The sequence below is a fragment of the Miniopterus schreibersii genome (genome assembly GCF_964146895.1).
Source record: "Miniopterus schreibersii genome assembly, chromosome: 8".
Lineage (NCBI taxonomy): Eukaryota > Metazoa > Chordata > Mammalia > Chiroptera > Miniopteridae > Miniopterus > Miniopterus schreibersii.
Window position 1 is genome coordinate 13,000,780 of NC_138109.1, and position 23,547 is coordinate 13,024,326.

The following is a 23,547-nucleotide window of genomic DNA, read 5'->3' on the forward strand; positions in this document are numbered from 1 at the left end:
AGCTTCCTGCTTGGATTATCAGCTCTTCCATCATCTGGGTCGCCAACCACCTGTATTAAAGGCCCTTGCATTGAAAGACTTGAGAGGTTTCTGTGCTCCTGAATGGACCGTGATGGATGCAGGGCCTTCGATGACTTCAGTGACAAGGTGGTGTAGGGAGACCATGGCCAGAGAAACAGGTTACAAAGGGAGAGGAGCAGTCACCGGAGCCACGTTGGCTGCCTTGCAAGGAGGACTGATCTGTGGGACACGAAACCGTCCTTGGGGACTCTCAGAAGCCCCTGGAGGGAGAAACTTGATGGAAGAGCTAGATTTCCCATCGTTCTGAGGGACTGTGGTTATGTAGGAGTTATGGGAAGGAAGATACCTGAATTGTTAGAGAACTTGGGAACATGCAGATTTCATTTCTAATAGTAAAAAAACAAAAACAGTCTCCACCTCCAACCATAGGGGTTTGGTTGAATGAGTATGGTACGTCCACCCATCGCAAGATGAAAGCAGCCTTCACACTAATGCTGGAGACAATTGTCCTGCGGCTAGCACTTGTTCTGATGGCTTCTTTCCATCAAGTGGAAAGAAGCGCATCATACGCCTTGTAGAGCACAAGCCTGGGTGAAACACATACGCACCCACGTAGAGAAAAACTCTCGAAAGATCTAATATGAAAATATTAATGCAGTTATCTTTGGGTGGTAGTAGAACTGCAGGCAGTTTTTATTTCCTTTCCTTTGCTCGTCTGCATTTTCTAGTTTTTCTAGGAAATGCTTTGTATTAAGAAAAGGCAAGGTCAATGAACAAAACAAACAGGCGTGAAAGGAGTGACTTTGCGAAGTGTATGATTGCCTGATCGCTGTGCTGTGCGCCTGAGATTAAAACAAAATAATATTGACTGTGAACTGTAATAAAAAAAAGCCGTGCCTTTGGCTGGGCTGCACCCTGCTCTTGGAATGCCATGTCCTCTCCCTCAGGCAAACTCCCACTTATTCGAAATCCCCAGAGATGGTTTCTCCTGCTGCGTGATGTTGTGGCAACTCCAGCCCACCACACTTTCACTTTTTAAATCCTTCTAGAGCTCTAGTCTGTGTGCCTTTGGCATTTCCCAGTATTATTCTTCAGTTATGCTCTTGTTTAAGACTGGAAAGGAGAGGCTCAGGTTGGGGCAAGGTGAGACAAGAGGACCAACTTCAAATACCAAAGGGGCTGCCACATGGAGAAGGGTCTAGTCCCCCTTTGAGTAACTGCCTCTAAACAGGAAAACCAGGCGGCCTGTGAGGGGAGAGGCGAAGAAGGCACATTTCTTTGGATGGAAGGAAATAGCACTTGTTCTGATGGCGTGGCCGAAGATGGGCTGCTCTTGGTTGCTGGGGGTCAATTCCATACGTCAGTGAGAGGCTGTGACCACTGTACATGGTCCATAGGTCACTTTATTCTCTGGCCTCTAAAAGTCCATGCTTCTTGTCTCCCCAGCAAGAGACAAGATGTTCTGAGTGCAAAGAGCACACCTTGTATTTTTCCGCACCCTCCACGTGATGAACACAGAGAACTGTACAGTGTTGACGTGTGGAATTGACCTTTACAGCAGCAGATCCACCTGCTGGTTCTCTCTGGCCGGGACTACCAGGAAAAGCACCTGTTTTCTCTCTGATAAATGTCTCCAACGCACATTGCATTGTCTTGCCTCTGAGGCTTTGTACAAGCTGTACCAGTTGCCCAGAACACCCTTCCCACCCGCCTTTCCCTGTCTGATTTCTGTTCCTTCTTCAGATCTCTTCTCAAATTCATTTCCTCCAGGAAGCCTTGCCTATGTGAGCCACTGATCTGGGCGGGTTAGGAGCCCCGGCTCTGTGCTCCTCCCTCATCTTAGTGTGCATTGCACCATATTATTTTTTCCTTCTGCCATCGGTTATGGGGACCAAGTATGTAACTTGCTTTCTTTGACATCTCAGCATCCACCACGAGCTGGCACAGAGCAGGTACCTGGTAATGTCTGTTGACTGAATGAGTGAGCTGGGTGAACTGGCCAGGGTTTCGATATTGGCCGTGGGACATCCCTAAGCTGTAGAAAAAACATATCCTAGAATGACAAATACTCAGGAATGTGACCTGCTCCTGTCCCTTCTTTCAACACGCAGGGACCCCAGGGCCTGTTCTGCAGAAGCAAGAACATTGACAGTGGGGTGTGCTTGGGGGGAAGGGGAGTGCTATGCCATCTCTGTGGTTGGTGGCACAGCAGTGAGAGAGCCTGATGGGGGTCCCTGATCACTCACGGATGGGGAGGGCAAGGAATGAAGCTTTGGCAACCAGCCCCAGAGCCTCTTCTTAGAGAAAAGCCTGAGAGCCAGACTCACTTTGGAGTCTCCAAGCCTGGGCTGTGTCAACCAGGGACACGGACTTAGCTGTTCCACGTTGGGATCCTGGCTCTTGCCCTTACCTTGCACCTGACTCCAAATGACCTTGGCTTGGTCTCATCTCCTCTCTGGGCCTCAGTTTTTCTGTCTGTAATGGAGGCTTGGTCTAGAAGTCCCCTAATGGCCCTTGGAACTTGAATGGCTTCTGTTTTTATGTCACTTTGGGGTTGGAAACCTCTCCTGACATTGCAGAATTCCCTTCATGGCTATTGTTGGTGACACAAACACAAATTCAGCTCAGCAGTTATTATTTTTAAATATGCCTTATTGATTTTAGAGAGAGGCAGGGAGAGGGAGAGAGATTGAAACGTCAATGATGAGAGAGTCATTGATCGGCTGCCTCCTGCATGCTCCCCACTGGGGATCGAGCCCACAACCCGGGCATGTGCCCTGACCTGGAAATGGAACCGCGATCTCCTGGATCCTAGGTCGATGCATCGCTGAGTCACGCCAGCTGGGTGAGCTCAGCAGTTATTGACTCTGCTTATCATTTCAGCTCTCTCAGAGTAAGGAGTTCTTGAAGCTTATTACACGCTTATAAGACTACGCTTCTTCATAAAATCATTAAAAAGACCCCACGTCTCATGCCAGGATTGGGGGAGCAGTTTCACAGGGGCCCTGGGAGGCAGGCAGTGAACAGGATTGGGCTTTGGGCAGCAGGCCCAGCTTTGAGTCCTGGCTCTGCCACTTGCCCAGTGTGCAGGTCGCTTCACCTCCCCCTCAGCTTTCTCAGCCACAAAAGGGAAGTAATCGTCTCCGCTCCTGGGGTTGCTGGAAGGTTAAAAGCAGCTGATGTCTCCCCAGTTTCTGAGGAGGAGGCTTCCTGCTGCATGTCTCCTCTGTCATAAGACAAGGAACCAAGTCCAAGAGAGGTCCCTTGAAAACTCTGGGGAAACCCCACACTCCTGGGTGTGTCGGGGTGGGGATGGTGGGAGGGGCAACGAGGACAGCGATAAGTGTCCCCTTAGAAGTCTGAGCTGACATTAGTGCTTGAGGCCAAATCCCAGGGACCAAGGAGTGCGGCCATCGCACCCCGGAGTTTAGGCATTGAGCTTGAGTAAGGATTATTTAGAAGAGGGGTGTCCATGAAGGCTCAAACATGGGAGTGGGGGAGGGATGCTGAGCCCCTGCTGAGACCTGGCTTCCCAGACGGTCCATTTAGTGCCCAGAGAAGCTGAGGCTTAGAGTTGGGTGGGGGGAGGCATGCAGTGCAAGACCCAGTGAGACTCACCCTGAAGGCGTCAGCCCCTGGAGGGGCCTCCCACCACCTGCTGAAGGTGTTCCCACCAGGAGAATATACGCGGGGGCATTCCCACCTCGGGATTCCCAGCTTCTCCTCCTCGCCTACCTAGAGAGGCAGCAAGGGGGAAAAAAGAGTCTTGACAAGCAATAGAAGCTGTCACCTCTGTATCCTGTATCATCACATGCCAAGAGGTGGGGCTCCCTGGGCTGAAGTGGGTCCCGGCGGCAACCAGTAGCTCTTGAGTAATTGACTCATGAATCTGACTCACTCATTAGATAGAGATGTAACTTCTGGCCTGTGTTTTTTTTCTTTTTTTTCTCCCCCTTTTATCACATTGTACACACAGGAATGAGCTCAAGGGAGATGTAAGCAAGCAGCCATCCACCAAGTGCTAAGTCATACGAAAAACAGTTACCGTCAGGGGATCAGGTGCTGTTCTGCTCCCACTTGGGCCCCTCCCTTGCCATTTTCCTCTCTGAGCAGCACTGATGGCCTCACCTCGGGCCAGATGCTGGGCTGAGGAAGAGCAGTCATCCACGTGCGACAAGAATTTGGGATCTGAGATGGTATCCTCTAACCCAAGACCTCTGGCCCTCATAATTCCTGTTAGTCATATAAAAATATAAGTCAGCCACAGCCAGCTCCTTACTGACTCCAATTCGTACATCAATTCATACATCATTCCTTCATTCGCTGATTCAATACCAAGCTTCCACCGTGGGCCAGGTGCTGGTGCCAGGAGCAAAACAGTCCCTTCCCTAAAGGAGTTCTAAGGATGTGACATCCATTACCCCAAACCTCCCCTCTCCCAGCCCCCTGAGCACTGTTCTTGTAAGAACCTGTGTGACCCAGCAGCCCTGCCAACCCACCACTACCTAGAAGCTGCCACCAACAGGCCAAGAGCAGCTCAGAGGTGACCTGGCATCGGAGGGCAGGGTGGGAGGCAGCTGGGGGTCACCTGCAGAGGAAGTTCTGCCCTGTGTTCTGGAAAGGACCTACTGCACACCCATCCAAGGGGGCAGATGCCCAACCTGACCACAAGCTGCCATATGCACATAATGTGGATTGGCAAGGACATTTGGTTGTATGTAATAGGTCCTGGGAGATGGCTTAAAACTGGGCTGCAGGGAAGCTGACAATGACAGGGCTGCCACTGGGCTGCAAGAATGGATCGGAAGCAGGGTTGATCATTTCTCATCTCAGCAGCTTCGTGGCGGCCTCATTCTCGTCTCTTCCGCATACTTGATTTTCCCATTTCTCAGAGTGGAAAGCTGGGCAGTAGTAGGTTGGAACCTGGTCCAGGCTCAGCCAGCCAGGAAGACTTCTGAATTCCAGGGAAAGGGACTTGGGTCAGCTCAGCTTGGATCTAGTGCCTGCGATGGCATCAGTAAATGGTGACAATCTGGGTGGTTACCAGGTGGCCTGACAGGATCCATTAGCGATCTACTGGAATGAGTTTGGGTTTGCAAGGCCAGAAGCTGAATATGCTCTGTATCCTTCCATGAGTTGCAGTAGGGTGAGCTGCCAGGGTGGTGGGCACAGCTCTGGCCTCACTGTAGCAGGTGATGTGGGTGTCCTGCCCCCACCCCCCGGCGCTCACCTTGATGGATTCCAACTGTTAAGTACCTGCAACTCTCTGGGAGGGAGCAGCCCTCTGCACAGGACTGACAAGAGCTGGAAGATCGATTCCCCAGCTCCTGCCCCTGGCAGACAAACCTGGGGGGTGTCCAACACTGAACATTGGTCCCAATGCTCCTCAGAAGGACAGGGCCCCAGTTGCCCGGGGCAGTGACCTGTTTGATTTTGCACCTAGACTGGCTGTCCTTCCTCTTGTGTGGCTTCCCCTACTGGAACGACTGCAGGGCTTTGTACTCTGAAATCTTGGTCTCTGGGTCAGCGGCTGGGGACACAACCCCTTGTGGTCTAAACAGCTAGCGGAGTGGTGAGGAGCCTTTGAGAAATAAAAACACACACTTTTCCATTCAGTTCTGCCTTTTTCTCTAAAAATAGAGCTCTTTATTTGAGACAGGATACCAATGAACATTAAGAAATTATTTAAATATGATATAAACATAGAAAGTTAGAAATAAATACAAAAACCTAATATATAATCTCAGTACAGTTGACCCCTGAACAACATGGGTTTGAACAGCTCGGGTCCATTTATATGCAGATTTTTTTCAATAAATACAGTTGTATGTGAGTTAATTCTTGTATTTTTATTTATTGTATTTGTATTGCCACTGTAAACCTACTTTTGCCCACCCCTGTATACAATCGGCCATTCGCATCCCTGGGTTTTGTATCCACAGATTCAACCAAACGCTGATGGAAAAATGGTATTTTTGATCCCTGGCTTGGAATTCACGGATGCGGAGGGCCGAACTGTATGCACTGGTCTATTCCATTTATTATTAGGGGCTTGAACATGCATGGATTTTGGTATCCGCAGGGGGGACTGGTCCTGGAACCAATCCCCCCGCGGATTCTGAGGTATGATTGAAGTTTTCGGTGGATTTGAAAGTTGTCTGAATTTTCCACTGTGTGTGGGGGTCAGCGCCCCTCACCTCTTCCGAGTCAACTGTGCTCAGAATTATGAGGCTGCTTTAACCTGAGGCGTCAGGCATCTTTACCTGCTGTCCCTTGGGTGTGGCCCTGGACTGTGTATATGACAGGGCTTTGCAAACAGTTAATGCTGAGCACACCCGACAGGTTATTATATTGGTTATCATGCTCTTTCCTAATGTTTCCTACAGTTTTTAAATGATTTAATGACTATAAAGGAGCTGGAATTCAGAATTACTAAAAAGCTCAGATTGTCTCTGAAATTAAACTTTGGGGGGGGGGGGGAGCTTAAAAAAAATCCCAAGGTTTAATCATAGAGATAAAGTGATTCTTTTGTGAGAGTGATAAGACTTTTAGTTTAAAAAAAAACAAACACACACATGAAGTTTACCTTCAGAAAGCAGCCCGGCTGGGTCCCAGAAAGAACTTCAGCCTTAGTCTGGGCATTTGCCTGGGAATTGGCCCGGAGCCCAGGAGGCCAATTCCCTGCCAGTTGCTGCCTCACCCCCAACAAATCAGACCCCCTGGAAGATGGGTCATTTGTTTTTTTACTGGAAAAAGGAAGTGGGACCAAGGTCCCCCTTGGCTGAGTTCTGGCTTCTGAGAACCCCGTTTTCTGACCAGGAGGTGGAGACAGCAAAGGTAGAAGACATGAGGTAGATGAGGGGACACAAGCTAAGAGGCGAATGCTTCCAGGTGCTCTGAGTTCAAGGGTCACAGGTGTGAGATGCCCAGAGGTCTCCACAGAGCCTGGGCAGATGGAGGGTCCTACCAGCCACCACGTCACACGCCTCTTTCTCCCAGGACCCGCCCCACACCCCAGCTGGGAGCTGCAGATGAGGAAACCCAGGTACAGAGAAGGAAAGCGGTTTACCCAAGGTCACAAGGCCTGGATATGGCAGAGCTGGGACCTGGACCCAGGTCTGCCTGAGAGTAACCCTGTGCAATTCACGACTGGAGGCTGGGGTTTGAATGACGGCCGCCCCTCCCCTTCTCCTCCAACACCCTCTGCGAACTAGATATTTCCTCACTGGGCCCACCCTAGGGACTCGTGAATCAGGACGCCAAGGCCTGGGGAGGAGCATGTTGGAGAAAGGCAGGAGGCTCTAATACAGCTCTGCCCCCAAATGTCCTCCCCCCAACCCAGATGGCCCCTTGTGGTGTCAGCCCTTGATGTCCACTGTGACCCAGCCTCACCTGTTCCATGTTGTCCAGGGACAGTGGGGTGGTCGGACCTCAGCCCATCCTATTCTCTAGTCCTCTTGGAGCTCAGCCCATAGCTGGTGGGTCAGAGGACGGGGTGACGTCTCACTGCTCACCCCAGCCAACAAAGAGCCTCCAGCCGGGGCTCTGGGAGCGCTGCAAAAACACTCGGCCGCCCCAGCACGATGCTCCCAGGCCTTCGAGTCTCGGTGTCATCTTGGGCCCTCAGGAAGCTCAGTAGCACCAGATTCGGCAGGAAGCTGGGGGACAGCTCACCTGGCCATGTAATGCCCCAGTGTCCTACTCCAGGCTTCGGTCCCCCAGCTGCCGGCACCACTGTCCTCAGTGTCTGATTCCCTCCCACTCTCCTCCCCCTCCTCCTCCCCCTCCTCCTCCTCCTCTGTGTTGCTGTCCCAGAGCTTCAGTGTCCGAAGAGAAACTGGAGGCTCCCCAGGGACCAGATCCAGCCTTGGTGAAGAGGAGCCCCAGTTGGCCCAGGAGATGTCCTCTCTCTGGAGCTCCTCCAGGGAACCCAAGTCCTTGGAGAAGTCGAGGAGTGGGAGAGGCTCCTGACACCTGCTCCAACCCTTGTTGGCCAAACAGCCAGAGGACCCAGCCTCATCCAGGAGGGAGGAGCCGACGGTGCTGGCCCAGCTTCCGTCTGAGGCACCCCAAGCAGGACAGCCTTCGCCGGCCTGGAGCCCTGCCTCGGGGTGCCCCGGGCTCTGCTGCTCCTGCTCCAGGAAACAGGAGGCCGTCAGGTAGGGCTGGAGACTGATGTTGTCGTCTGTGTCCTCCCCTGGTCCTGCCAGGATGGTGGCTGGGGCCCTGCCTCTAGGGCTCAGTCTGACCCTTCTGGTCCATTTCTTTTGGGGACAGAGGGTCAAGTCATCCAGGGACTCTGGAACACTCGGCTGAAAGGTTGCCACGGGGTGTCTGTGTCCAGAAAATTCCTGATTGGGGGAGGGGAGACAAGAACAGAAAGTTCAGGCTTCCCCCCAGGCATGACTGTTCTCTAATTGGGGTTCCCCTGAGACAGTGATGCAAATATAAATGGTTTCTTTGGGAAGTGGTCCCAGGAAAGGCCAAGAAGGGAGTGAGCAAATGAGACCGGGAGGGTGGGTGGGGCGGTGGCCACTAAAATGGGTGTTATCAGGCAAGTTACTTCTAAGGCAGCTCCAGCTTAACCCTGCTGGAGACTCAGGGAGCCACTGCAGTGCCCATATCTCAGAGCACCATCAGGGGAGGGGAGGGAGGAGTGGAAGCAGTGCCACCTCCCTGGCACTTGTAGCCTGCCACGTGCACAGGCAGAGTGGACACCAGAGGCCAGAGACAGCTCCCAGGATGCAGGTGCCAGCTGCTGGAAGGAACTTTAAAAATAAAGTTTTAAAAATAAAGGTTAAGCATCGACCTAGGATCCAGGAGATCATGGTTCGATTCTCGGTCAGGGCACATGCCCGGGTTGTGGGCTCGATCTCCAGCAGGGGTGTGCAGGGAGCAGCAGATCAATCATGACTCTCTCATCATTCATGTTTTCTCTCTCTCCCTCCCTCCCTCTCTCTGAAATCAATAAAGATATATATATATATATATTTAAATATTTTTTAAATACTCCTTCCCACGTAGCAGAGACACTCAGAATCTATCCTCAAAGCCCCCACCCAGCCCAAGAGCCCACTGAGCCTCACTATGGCCCAGCCTCCCTCACCAGGCCCTCATCTGAACAAGTCTGACCCACCCGACCTCCCCAGGCTTCCCTGCCCCAGCTGGCCTCCGCATTCTAAGGGAGTGAGCCAGCAGACAAGTGAGGAAATTCCAGGGTCAGCTGAGGCAAGATCCACCCTGGGGTAGATTGTGAACTAAGTGTTGGGACCCTTCTAAGACTTCCCCTTTTGACATCTCTCCCTTCCCCTTTTGGGCATCTCTCCTGAGTCCCAAGGGTGGGGGCTCTGCTCTTGGCACCTGACAAATCCTTAGCAGAGATGAAGTTATTTAACTAACAGGGACTTAAGGCACTTCTCCCTCCCAGGTATTTGAATTTGATGCCAAAGGAATGAATTACTAATAGTGGAAATTTAGACACAAAGAAAGGAGAAGTCTTGCAGTTTGGGCCATCTTGATAATATTCTCCCTAAACTACCTCTAAGTCCAGTCCTACTTCCTTACTCAACACCCCCCCCCCCCCGATGCACATCCCCAGATTTGCCATACTAGAGCCTGTGGCATCTTTGTCCGCTGCAGCCAGGGGTTCCTTGCAAAGCTCTTCCAGATCACATGCCCTGTGGCAATAACCAACAGCAGGGGCAGCAGAAGTGGGAGCAGCACCAGGAATGCCCAGTTGACTCCTAGGCAAAAATAATAATAATTACTGAAACAACAACAATGGCTCCTGTCTAGCAACTGCATATGTCCCGAGGACCTCACATGTGTACATCATCCTATTTAATCCTCATAAGAATAAACCCATGCTACAGATTGTGGAAACTAAGAATCAGAAGGGTTATGGAAGCTGCCCAAAGGTGCACAGTGGGTGTGGTAGAGCCAGGATTTTAATCGAGGTGAGCCTGTCTCCAGACTCATGCTCTTAACTACCACATTATGAAGATCCTGACGCTCAGGGAAAAAGTCCTCGATTCTGTACCACTTTGCACCCACCTGGGGTCTCCAGGGAGAAGCAGGTGGGCTTGGAGAACTCGCTGTATTTAGGGTCACCGAAGGTGTAGATGGTTCTGGCGCTGATGCAGTGGTGTCCACCGGTATCCAGCTGGAGGGGGATCTGGACTGGCTGGCCATGCAGGGTGGCTGGAAATCGGGTCTGTTGGAGTAAGAAGCAGAGGTGAGCAGGCTGCTGTGGGAACCGGCTCTGTACAGCCAGGACGGGGTGGGGCTGGCAGGCAGGATCCAGCATCTTCTTTTCCTACAGTCAAGTTCAAATGTTAAGGCAGCTTTTCACAGCACCATCTGGTTTCCTTTCTGCTGAATTTTGAGGTAGAGATGGTCAGGGTTCAAAAGCACCCCTGCCATTCTGGGTCACTCCCTGCCCCATGCCCAGGGCCTGCTGGTCTTCCCTTTGAGAGACATATTCCTCAGGCTTCCTACGCTAAGGGCCTCCCAATGTACTTGGGGGAGAGGGGGACATCACTCAGCCATCGCTGCCAGAAAACTCTAGGGCTGCCCATCCAATACAGTGACAACTGGCCACACGTGGCTCCTGAGCACTAGTCCAAACTAGGATGGACTCTGAGTATAAAATACATGCCGGCTTTCAAAGACTAAGTAAAAAAGAATGTCAAATATCTCAATAATTTTTATATTAATTATATGTTAAAATGATAACATTATGTTGGATGAAATAAATTACAAAAATTAAATTCACCTGTTTCTCTTTACTTAATTTACAAGGAAACTTAAAATTACATATGTGGTTTGCATTTCTTTTTTTTTAAAATATTTTTATGGATTTTTCAGAGAGAAAGGGAGAGAGAGAGAAACATCAATGCAAGAGTGGAACACAGATTGGCTGCCTCCTGCATGCCCCCTTCCGGGCATGTGCCTGACTGGAAATTGAACTGGCAGCCTTTACGTGCATGGGATGACGCCCAGCCAACTGAGCCACACCAGCCAGGGCTGCATTACATTTCGATTGGACAGCGCCGGTCTAGAATATTTGTAAGGTTCCAGAAGGCATGGACCACATCAGGTGAAGGTGTACATCCTAGGATCCAGAGGATGCAGGGGGTCAGGAGTGTGAATGTTGGTTCAATGAAAGAAAAAATAAAATAGGATGGGATCAGTCAACCATACAGCCTGTGGGCAAATCTGGCTGCCAGCTTTTTTGGCAACAGTTTCGTTGGAAAACACCTAAGCCTGTGCATTTACATAGTGTCTCTGGTTCCTTTTGTGTTGCGGATGCAGAGTTGAGTAGCTGTGACAGACCATATGATCTGCAAAGCCACAAATACTTACTATCTGGTCCTTTACAGAAAAAGTTTGCCAATCCTACCATAAATACATACAGACATACACACATGCGCCCATAGAAAACAAGTCTAGATAGACACCAAAGACTTATTTGTGGTCATCTCTGATACTTTTGGTTTTCCCCATAGAGTTTATGTGTATTTTCTGATTTTTCTATAATGAATCTGGTGGCTTGGTAAGCAGACCTCCTATAGCTTGCCATACTTCAATCAGATTTTATTTTTTTTAAAAAGGTTTCATAATTTTAAAAAATATCAGGTAGAAAACTGCTGTGCTGTTACCACCTGTAACAGGGACAAAATGCCCTGTCCTTGGCCTCTTAGGAGGAGAAGGGCGGCGGGGGGGGCCCACAGGCCATTCACACTATGCAGAGTCAGAGGTATGCTAAGAGTGAGGGGTATATAGGGAAGGCTTCCTGGAGGAGGTGTGCAGGTAGTAGGCTGGGAGGGTGAGGAGCACTGGGGTTGGTGGGGGAAGGGGGAACAGCAAGGGAGCAGAAAAGGGGCTTCCCACCTTGTTCCCAGTCCCCTCCTTCCAGAAATCCACCTCATACTTCAGATTCGATGAGGGCATGCAGGGGGGCAGCTGGTATGTAGCATTGACCTTCAGGATCTCCTCTGCCCGAGTAACTACCAGGATGGGCGGGGCCGGCTCCACTGGCAGAAACAGAACAGGACTTGTCAGTACCCTCTGGGGCCACAGTGCACCCACGCCCCTGCCTCCAGGCGAGCCTGCTCCTCACCTAGCCCAGGGAGCTCTCCTGGGAAGGGGAACATGGCACCACTGTTTGTCTAGCACCTACTATGCATCAGGAGCCTCCCAGCCATTTTATTTAAGCCCTGCAGTGTCCATGGGAGATAGTCCCATTTTAAAGAAGGGGAAACTGAGGCTTAAAGAGGTCAAGGTCACAGTTAACCTACCTTTATTCAATTTGTCCCTTCTACCTGAGTACCCTTCGCATACCACTGGTCTGCCAGAATCCTGCCCTTGTGTATCAGTTTTCTACAGCTGCTCTAACACAAACTTAGTGGCTTAAAACAACACAAGTTTATTATCTCACAGGGCTACAGGTCAGAGTCCAGGGGATACTGACTATGTATTAAGCTCTGAGCAAGGAGCTGAGGGTAATGGGGAGATGAGGCCTTTATGGATCCTGACGTGCAGGAACTGAAAGAAATTAGGGGGAAATGAAATATGCAAACTGCCAAAACTCAAGAGAGAAAGTGACCAGGGCCACAGTGGAGGGCAGAAAAAGGCAGGAAGGCTCATTCAGGCTTAGGGTGTGCTGTGGGAGAATCAGGAGAGCTTCAGGGAGGAGGCGGCAAAAAATTTAATTTACAAAGGTCATCTCCTCTCTGCATCTTTCCCTCCATTTCTATCTCGTTCCTACCTATCCAACCATTCCAGAGGTTCATCCATCCTTCTTCTGGCCGGCAGCCCGTCTTCCTGCCTTCCCACCCTTCCTTTCCAACCAATATTCCTTCCTCCTATCCATCCTTTCTAGCCAATCAGCCTACTTTTCTACTCACCCATCTATTCTTCTTTCCTTTCCATATATCTTTCCTCCTTGCCTTTCCTTCCTCCGTTTGTTCTTGCCTCTTTTGCCTCCCCCCGCCCTTCCCAGGCCGCCAGCCTTGCTTCTCTGCTCTCTAACCACTGATCCGCCCAGCTGCCTTGCCTTCCTATCCATCTCTCCATCCATACTTGCTTCTTTCCTAGTATAAGTGCCTGTTGAGCTCATGACACCAAAGTTGTGCTCAATAGAAGATCATAAATATCACAGCAGGACGGGTAAGCTGAGCTGCTGGCAGTGTGGCACTCCCCTAACTCCCTGCCACGAAGGCAGGCTGTGTGGCCCATGGTGGCTGCCCCACAGGGCTGGTCTCTGCTTTGGGGAAGTGGGAGACAGATGGTTGCACAGCAGTGCCTGCCTCTGAACCAAGTTCTTGGACAGAAAGCCTCCCACTCGGTCCCTTACCTGTACACCTACCTTCAAAAAGGTACTCCAGGTACTTGGACTCCACCCAGGGGGACTTGGTGCTGGCTGAAACCACCCGCACGCGCCCCTTGAACTTGTTGTATAGGTCCTGATTCTTCAGGCACATCAGAGAACATGTCAGCTCTTGGGTTCCTGCACACCTGTCCACTTTCCGCCACCGTTTGGAGGTTGTTGCAGAGCTGAGGGAGGAAAGAGAAGAGCCTGGGCCGTGGACTCAGCCTCCTGGGGCAAGGGAACTTAGAGAACACGGGATCACTCGTCCCTCCATTCCGCCTGGTCCATTCACTCATCTACCCATCTGTCCTCCATCCGTCCATCTGTCCAAGAAGCCAGCCTTTGGTTGCGACAGAACGAGAACAGTCCAGTTAGGAGCTCAGGCTCCAAGGATACACACGTGGGCGGGAACTGTGGCTCCGGTCCTCACCAGCGCGGGGACCCTCTGCAGGTAACCAGCCCTGGGCCCAGGCTCCTCACCTGCCATGGGTCACGGTGGCTGCTACTGCCAGTGCTAGTGACAATTTTCCACATGTTTATTCATTCAGGCATTTATGGACTGACCACCTGTTGTGTGCCGGCCACCCTGCTGGGGGCTGTGTGGATGTCACAGGGGGACACACTAGCAAGGAGACTAATGTGGCCGAAACCCAGTGGACAAGGGAGGGAGGAGTTGTGCACAGATGGGGTGAAGATGGGTAGAGCGGGTGGGCTTCACCATCTTGGTAAGGAATTTGGATTTTATTCCAAGTGTGACAGGAAGCCACTGGAAGGTTCTGAATAGGGGACTGATCTAATTTATGTTTTTAAAAGATCACTGATGAGCCAGCTAGGAGGCTGCAGCAATGATCCCAGAGAGAATGGCGGTAGACTTGGGAGAAGGGGTTGAATTCAGGATATATTTTGGAGCAAAAGTAGACAAACTACAGGAAGAAACAGAAAACCCATAATTATAACGAGAAAAATTTTAGTACAACTGACTCACTAATTGACAACTGAACAAAGAAAAAGAATAAAAAATATGTAAAAAATGAACAACATAATTATCGAAGTTGGTCTAATGAACACATATAGAACAAACTGAACAAACTGGTTAAGCCACACATGAACATTAATAACATATTAAAAATATTAACAAGTATTAACAAAAATAAAACAACTCTCAAGAAATTTCAAAGAATAGTTATCTCATAAACGGTTTCCTCTGTTTGCAAATAATACAGCTAAAAGTCACTAAAGCAAAGAAAACTAAAGAAAGGTTGAAAATTTTTAAATGTTTTTAAATAACTCATGGATCAAAGAAAGAATTATAATGGAAATTAGTAAATATCTAAAACTAAATGATTACAAATATAATATAAATAAGAATCTGAGATATAGCTAAATAATACTTAGAGGGTAAATACAGCTCTAAATATGCATAAAATAAGAAAGGATAGAAATTAATAAGCTAATGAGCAATCAGCTGAAGAAGTCAGGAAATACATGCAAAAAAACCCAAAAACCACAACACCCATACATGAACAGATCAAAGCTGTAACCTACTCCTTCAAAATGGTCCGAAAGACACTAAAAAATGATACAACACATGAAAGAACAACATAAAACAGAGAGGCTTAGAAAAAAATGAGATTTTTAAAAAACCTCACTTCAGAAATGAATAAACTAGAATAAAAGAGCAAGTTAATACAACAGATACTGTCTTAAAAGAAACAGAAAGTAAAAAGAAGAAAAGCTTTTTTAAAAAAGAACAGAAATGTAAATGCTAAAATTATAAAACTATCTTCATGACCATGAGTCGGCCAAGTATTTCTATGGACACTGAAAGCCTTTACCCTGAAAAAAAGAAACCTGATGAATTAGTCAGTTTTGGCTGCCATGATAATACCAGACTAGGTGGCTAAAGAACAGAAAGTTATTTCTCACGGTTCTGAATCTAGAAGCCCAAGATCAAGGTGTCTGCAAGTTTGCTTCCTCCTGAGGCCTCTCTCCTTGGCTTGCAGGTGGCTTTCTTTCTCTCTGTGTCCTTACAGGGCCTTTTCTCTGTGTGTGAGCATCCCTGTTTTCCCTTTGTCTTCTTATAAAGACACTAATCCTATTGGGTTAGGGCCCCACCCTTATGACCAAATTTAATCTTAATTATCTCTTTAAAAGCCCTATTCCAAATACAGTCACATAGAGCTTTAACATATAATTATAATTATATATATATGGGGATGAAGGGAAATAATCCAGTCCATAAGAGGGCTATTGTGAATTCAGCAGCTATGAACATTCATGTGTAAGTCTCTACATGGACATTTTTATTTCTCTTGGGTAAAGATCTGGGAGTAGAAACTGGGAGATTTGATAAACTGAATGTGTAACTATAAGAAACTGTCAAGCTGTTTTCCAAATGACTGTACCTTTGTACTTTCCCATCAACAATGTCTGAGAGTTCCAGTTACTCCACATGCTTGACAGCACTTAGTATTGTCAGTCCTTTTAATTTCACCATTCTAGTGGGTGCGTAGCAGTGTCTCATTGTAGCTTTAATTTACATTTTCCTAAAGACTAATGATACTGAACAATTTTTTATGTGCTTACTGGCCATTCACGTATCTTCTTTTGTGAAGTGACTTTTCAAATCTTTTTGGGTGATTTGTCTTCTTATGGAGATGTGGGGGTTCTTTATTTTGGATACAAGTCCTTTGTCAGTGTGTATATTGTGAGTATTTTTCCTCAGTTGCTGGCTTTTTCATTTTCCTCAGGCTTTTTTTGAAGAGCAAAAGTTTTAAATTTAATGAAATCCAGTTTATTAGGTACTAAATTGTGTTCCCTCCATATTTGTATATTGAAGCCCTAACCCCCAATGTGACTGTATAGTAGTCCCCCGTTATTTGAGGGGGACATGTTCCAAGACCCCCCTGAAACTGCTGATAGTATCAAACCCTATATATATGTTTTTTCCTATACATGCATATCTATGATAACGTTTAATTTATAAATGAGGCACAGTAAGAGTAACAATAATAATAAAACAGAACTATAACAATATACTGTAATAAAAGTTAGTGAATGTGGTCTTTCTGTCTCTGATAACCAAACTAATAATCATGATGGCTACTAAGTGACTGACAGGTGGATAGCGCATACAGCATGGACATGCTAGACCAAGGGATGATTCATTTCCCAGAATGGAGCCGGACAGTGCCACGTTTCATCACGCTACTCAGAATGGCATGCAATTTAACACTTATGAATTATTTATTCCTGGAATTTTCCATTTAATATTTTTCAACCACGATTGGCCTCAGGTAACTGAAACCACCAGAAAGCCAAACCATGGATAAGGTTTGACTACTGTATTTGGAGACAGGGCCTTTAAAAATGTAATTAATATTAAATTCGGTCGTAAGGGTGGGGCCCTAAACCAGTAAGACTGGTATTCTTATAAGAGGAGGAAGGGCCACCAGGGATGCTTACACACAGAGAAAAGGCCAGGTGAGGAGGTGGTCATCTGCAAGCCAAGGAGAGAGGCCTCAGGAGAAAGCAAACGTGCCAACACCTTGATCTTGGATGGCCAGCCTCCAGAACTGTGAGAAATGAATTTCTGTCGTGTAAGCCTCAGTCTACAATGTTTCGTTATGGCAGCCTTAGCAAACTAGATTAAAAGGACTCAGCTTTTTGTACCACAGTGGGGAGCTAATGTAACAAACAGCTAAAAATGTGGAAGTGGTTTTGCAACCAGGTCATGGGTAGAGGCTGGAAGAGTTTTGAGGCGCATGCTGGAAAAAAGTCTAGACTGCCTCGAAGAGACTGTTGGCAGGAACATGGAAGTTCAAGGTGATTCTGGGGAGATCTCAGGTGGAAAGGAGGAATGTCTTACTGGAAACTGAAGGAAAGGTGATCACTGGTACAAAGAGGCAAAGAACGTGGGTGAATCTTTTTCTAGTGTTTTGCGGAAAGTAGAAGCTAAAAGCGACGACCTTGGGCATTTAGCTGAGGAGATTTCTCAGCAAAGTGTTAAAGATGTAACCTGGTTTCTCCTTACTGCCTATATAGTAAAATGAGAGAGGAGCGCAATAAGTTGAAGAAACTACTGTTAAGCAAAAATTGAGTATTTGAAAAATTCTCAGCTTATGTATATTGCAAAAGATGAGAAAGCACATTCTGGAGACAATGCCAAGAGCGTGGCTGAAAAATTTTTTGATAAAGAGAGCTTGGTTATGACTTGTAGATTTAATCAGCCATCTCCAGGAAAAGCCAGGAAAAGATCTAAAAGCAACAGCTAAGTAGTGATCAGTATAACAAGCACACAGACTGTGCTCTTTTTAAAAAAAAAAAAAATTATTTGTTGAATTAGAGAGGAAGGGAGAGGGAGAGAGAGAGATAGAAACATCAATAATGAGAGTCACTGATTAACTGCCTCCTGCACGCCCCCTACTGGGGGTCAAGCCCACAACCCGGGCATGTGCCCTGACTGGGAATCAAACCCCGATCTCCTGGATCCTAGGTCGATGCTCAACCGCTGAGCCACGCTGTCCGGGCAGACTGTGCTCTTTAAAACTATTCCCTACTAAATGGAGAAATGGCTGATTCTAAAATTTTAGGTTAGGAATTGTGCGAAGGAGCCTGGAACATCTTGTCATGACAATAAAGATATCAAAGACTACCAGGGTCAAGTGGGAAGGACTCAGGAGCCAATCTGAAGAGCCTTTCGCTGGCCAAAGATGGGACAACTCAAGCTTCATTGAGTAGAGTAAGTTGCAACAGATTGAAACCATCAGATGCGTTTAAATGCTTGAGTTCATAATGATAATAAAAAGAAACATGAATCCACCACCACTGGGAGATGATAGGGGACCAATTCATTATCTAGAAAACTGGTAAATAAGAGGAAAAAAATTAAGCATTTATTCTGTCTGGCCTATTTGAAAAGAACCTCTGAAGATCAGATACTACATAGGGAAAGCATCCCTTTATAAAATAATTCCAACTACAAAATGAAAACTAACAACTAGAATGTTACCATTTGGCGATTGTCACAGGTGTTTAAGGAGTGTAAGAGAGACGGAGAACATTGCAAGGGGCCTTTGAGATCTTTAATCAATTTACCCCAGCCCCACTCTTCCCGGCAGTGCGGCTCTGAGCAAAACACACTCCTGGTGCTTCAATTTCCTCAACTGCAGAGTGCAGCTACTGCATCCTTCCTCAGAGGACTGTGTGAGATTAAATACGATTAATGTATTGCCTCAGTGTTGACCTAACAGCAAACGCACACTCCATACGACATGTGTTCTGCCTCCTGATACAGTTTTATACAGTTCTTTCTTTGGGAAGCTCTCTTGCAGTCTGTCCTCCAAGCCAGGCCCCCATCACTCGCATCTGGGTGCTTTGGGTAGAGGGACAATGATGGAACGGGAGGAGCACAAGCTTTGGGGTCAGACAGACTTGAGATTTTTTTCTGGCTCCATCACCAGTGTCCTCGGGCAAACCCTGGCACCTCTCTGAGCCCAGTTTCCTCACCTCTAATATGGGGGAGGTGCAGTGCCTACCTGCCTGCCTGGCGATGCTGGGAGGGAGTGAAATATTCATGCAACGCCCTTAGCACTCAGTTGGCACATGGTAGGTCCTGAGGACATGGCAGTGTCCTCCCCTTCCAGCTTCCCCCTCCCTCCTCACCAGTTCTAGATCAATCTTCCTGAGTACCTGCTTTTCTCATCTTATTCTCCTACTAGAGAACCTCACATGATTCCCACCTATGTGCAAGGATGGTGAAGCTGTTCACATTCTGAGATACCTCTGGGTGAGTAGTGGCTGTCTGGCCTGCCAAGTTGGGAGGGACCCCAAGTCTCTGTGTGGGTTCTCTGGGGAAAAGGGTGACACCTAGTGATGCCCAACACAGGCTCTGCAGGAGACCCATTCGCCCTCCCTTATCTGCTGAAACAACTTCAAGCGCTGAATCCAGGCCGCCACAAATCCCCTCACGGGGCCTTCATAGCTTGACCCAAACCCTGCTTTGAATTTTCTCAAAGATCCACCCTCACCCCTGGAAGGTCTGTCACCTGTGCACTGTTCTTCATTCAACCTCAATCCCACCTCCAGACCTTTATCAAGCGCCCTCTCCAAGTACCTGCCACATGCCATATCCCGAGGTACCTAGAAATCCAGCAAATGCCGCCCACACTGAAACACCAGAGACACCCCTCCTACCCCCGCCTACCTCCTCAGTCTTCCCACCCACCAGCCTGGAGGCTCCTCGTTACCTATGATAGGCCACAAGATAGGTCACATTCTGGGGGTTGCCAGGCCCTGGGAGCCACGTCAGGTATACACTGAAGTTCCGGGAGAGCAGCGTCACATTCTGGGGAGGGGCCAGATGGGGTCTCCCTAGGGGGGAAAAAAGAGGTCATGAAGCCTGGAGCTCCTGCTGGTCTTGACTTCAGCCATTCTGAGCTGAAGAGTGGCATGTCAGGCAGTCACGCACTCAATGGGTTTGAGGAACCAGGAGCCATCTGGAGCGGCTGAAGCGTGGGGGACGGGGGAGGCTGGGAACCTGAGGGTCAGGATCCCCATGACAGCCACGCCATGACCGGCTGTACTGCAGCCCCACACCCCCCCCAGGCCTCAGCAGCCCACGTGTGCCTTAAGAGGAAGCTCCTGCTTACTCTGACACCTGAGGGTCCCAGCAGACCACAGAGCAGGACCCATCTAACAGACTCCTGGGTCTCCTGGACTACAGGAGGGAACAGCCCCAAGGGTCTCAATGAGCAGGTGCTCTGTCTGGTTCTCAGCCATGTCCCCAGAGCCTGCCTGCAATGGTCCCTGCACATAGTAGATGCACAGTCAATACCTGTTGCGTGAATGAACAAATATTGTGATAACTTGGATTATTCCAAAGGCCTTCTACCTGGTCTTCCTGTTTCCAACCTTGTCTCCTCAGTCCGTTTTCCAAACAATAGCACAAGTTAAGATGCAAGTCAGATCATGCCACTCTTTCTGCTTTACCCCCTCTAAGGGCTCCCATTTCACTCAAGGTAAAATCTAGTCTTTACAATCACCCACACAACTCTATCCGAGCCGACCCACTAACTTCCCCCTTGCTCCCTCGTCTCCGGCCACACTGGCTTTTTTCCCTTCCTCAAGAATGCCAGGCATGCTTTGGGAACCGCAAGTGAACAGCAGGTATCACTGTGTCGGGGACACTTTTCCTGACCACCTTTATTTCCCCTCCCTGGCTCCTCCTCTCTGTTAACTCTTCTGAAATATGCATCTGATTACACAACTGCCCAGTTTCACGCCCTTCCCTTGCCTTCGGAATAAAGTCCACAGTCCTTATCCAGGTCCACGAGGCCCTGCCTAGCTTGGCCTGGTCAGGCCACCTGGCCAACCTCTCCCCACAGGTTCATTAGGCTTCGCCAATCTACTTTCTTGACCTTCTCCAACCACCGCATTCTTTTGGGAGCCTTTGCACCCAGGTGGCTTTGACTATCTGGTGTTCATCATCTAATCTTTTAATGACTCGATTCGGATGTCACTTCCTCCATCTCTGACATCTCTAAGAAGTGACGATGATGACAATGATGATAGCAGCTAACGTGTATTGTGTCCCAACTACTACGTGCCAGGCACCATGTTAAGTACATTGCCTGCATTTTCTCTTTAACCCTCCCCACTCCCTAGGAGGTAGGTACTAATTCTGATCATCACATTATAGATGAGGAAACGGAGGCCCTCACGGCTAATAAGTTGTAGAATCAGCCCTGGCCAGTGTTGATCAGTGGTTAGAGTGTCAGCCCACACACCAAAGGGTCATGGGTCTGAATCCCCGTCAAGGGCACTTACCTGGGTTGCAGGTTCGATCCTCGGTCCTGGTCAGGGTGCATGAGGGAGGCAATCAATTGATGTGTCTCTCTCACATCAATGTTTCTCTTTCTCCCTCTCTCTCTCCTTCCCTCCTTCCCTCTCTCCTTCCCTCTCATTGTCTCTAAAAATCAATATCCCTGGGTGAGGATTATCAATCAATCAATCAATAAATAAATAAATAAGATGTAGAATTAGAATTCAGATCGAGGCCTAGCCAACTCCAAAATCTGAGCTCCTGACTACACAGCCTCCTCGAGGTTCTCATGAGGCCTGTCCAGCTTTATTCTTCCAACATCAATGGACTTATTGGTCAACAACTTCTATTACCAGAGGTTTCAAAGAAGAATACAGCTCCATTCCTGCCCTCTATGAGCTCATGGTGCCATGGAGAATTCAGTCCCACCCGGACCATGACAGAAATCCATACAGGTTACAGAACGGCATTAGGGAAAGAGGGGTCAGTTCTACTGATGGCTCTCAGCTGGGCTCCCTACCCCTGGCCTTTAAAGAAAAAAAATAAAATAAAAAAATATATATAGCTTTATTGATTTGAGAGAGAGGAAGAAAGAGAGAAAGATAGAAACATCAATGATGAGAGTCATTGATCAGCTGCCTCCTGCACGCCCCCTACTGGGGATTGAGCCCGCAACCCGGGCATGTGCCCTGACAGGGAATCAAACCGCCATCTCCTGGATCCTAGGTTGACGCTCAACAGCTGAGCCACACTGGCTGGGGTACCCTTGGCCTTTTAGGCCCAAATGCGGGTGTCTGTTTTCATCGTATCCTTGTGCTTAAGCTGGAAATGGATCACTGGGATGCTGGTGCTGTCACTGCTCCCAGCTTCTGGGTTTTCTCCCAGTTTGTGTTGCACAAATTAAAAATCCCTCAGGCAAAGTACAGTTAGGTCTAGACAAGAAAGGTACCGAGTTTGTCAGTGAAACTGGGGGTCAGAGGACCCCTCCTCCCCTCCCTCATACTGTCCCTCATCAGCTGCAAAAACACTCACTGCTGGGTGGAACCAGGGGCTGGGGCATCCCTGAGCTGACCTAGGTGGGGACAGCCCTGTGCCAGCTACCCACCCCACAGTCTAAGCTGGCCATGCTTGCTCCAGCTTGTCTTCTCTATGGTGTCTCGCCTCTGCCTTCCTTGTTAGGCAGTTCCCTGAATTGCTCTGAGCCTTAGTTTCTACACCTGAAAAGGAGAAGATAATATCTACGTGATGGGATGGCTGGGCTGTGAAGCTTAAATAGAGTAATGTGGCGCCTGGCACAAAGGAGTTGCTCAGTGAAAGTTGCCTTTAAATATAATTTTTAGATTATGTCCAAGGGCCCTTCTAAGCTCTTAAATTGTAAGTCTAAAACTAGGAAGGTATCCTGGGGAAAATTTCAGGGTCATCTCCCTGGATTGGTTGGGACTTGGTGATCTGATCCTATCCCAAGGTATTTTGTACCCCGCTACCTTATTTATGGAGGGGCAGGGAGGGCGGGACGGGGGGGGGGGCTCAGCAAACAGGTGGCTGGACAGAATCACAGCAGGGCACAGGCTGAGGCAGATCCTCTCCCCCAGGCCAGGTGGCCCACCTGACACCCCAGCTGCAGGAAGGGGAAGGGACTGCGGGGCGGGGGGCACTTCTGTCTGACACCCCAACTAGCGAGGGTCTTAATGCAGAAGCCAGAGCTTTCTGGGGACCTTTCAATGCACTTTCCACATGCAGCTACTTTACAAGCTGCGTCTTGTTTCCTGCTCCCCTGGGGCTGAACGGGCTGGCATTCGGAAACTGGCACCGTTTTCTCCCGCAAAAGGGATTTCAAAGCCTCGAATCCGTTTGATTCTCCGAAGAAACCTGGGTCAGCGAGTGGGCGGGGTGGCCACGCTCCGCGGCCGTGGCAGCCGGAAGGCTCGGTCCGCGCCCCTCCCTCCTCGGGGCTCCGGGTCCCAGGGTGGGCGCCCCGCGGCCCCCCACCCTCCCCGCACCCTCCCCGCACCCTCCCCGCGCCCTTACCTCCAGCGGACAGCGGCAGGCTCAGGAGCAGGAGGGCCCAGAGCCCGGCCCGGGTCATGTCAGCGGCTCTCCCGCCGGCCCGGAGGGGCCAGGTCCCGCCTCCTCGCTCGCCGGGCTCATGTGACGCGACCGGCAGCCAATGGGAGGCCGAGGCTCGGGCCCGCCCCTCGTGGGCGGGGACTCGGAGGGGGCTTCTCGCGGAGGCGCCGCGCTGCCCCCGGAGACCCGCTCCCCGCTCCCCGCTCCCCGCTCCCCGCTCCCCGCTCCCCGCTCCCCGCTCCCCGCTCCCAGGTCCCACCTCCCA

The 23,547-nt window shown here is 49.3% G+C and overlaps 1 protein-coding gene across 1 annotated transcript; it reads right to left on the bottom strand.

The window, feature by feature from the left end:
- Positions 1-5,640: 5,640 nt before the first annotated feature.
- On the bottom strand, positions 5,641-23,418 carry IFNLR1 (interferon lambda receptor 1). Its single transcript, XM_081145655.1, has 7 exons — positions 23,244-23,418; positions 19,642-19,765; positions 13,391-13,578; positions 11,914-12,056; positions 10,075-10,234; positions 9,631-9,764; positions 5,641-8,372 (listed from the first exon to the last, which is right to left on the bottom strand). Exons 1-7 carry the CDS (start codon positions 23,299-23,301, stop codon positions 7,692-7,694), a joined length of 1,488 nt encoding a protein of 495 aa, XP_081001781.1. The 5' UTR covers positions 23,302-23,418; the 3' UTR covers positions 5,641-7,691.
- Between the last annotated feature and the right edge of the window lie 129 nt (positions 23,419-23,547).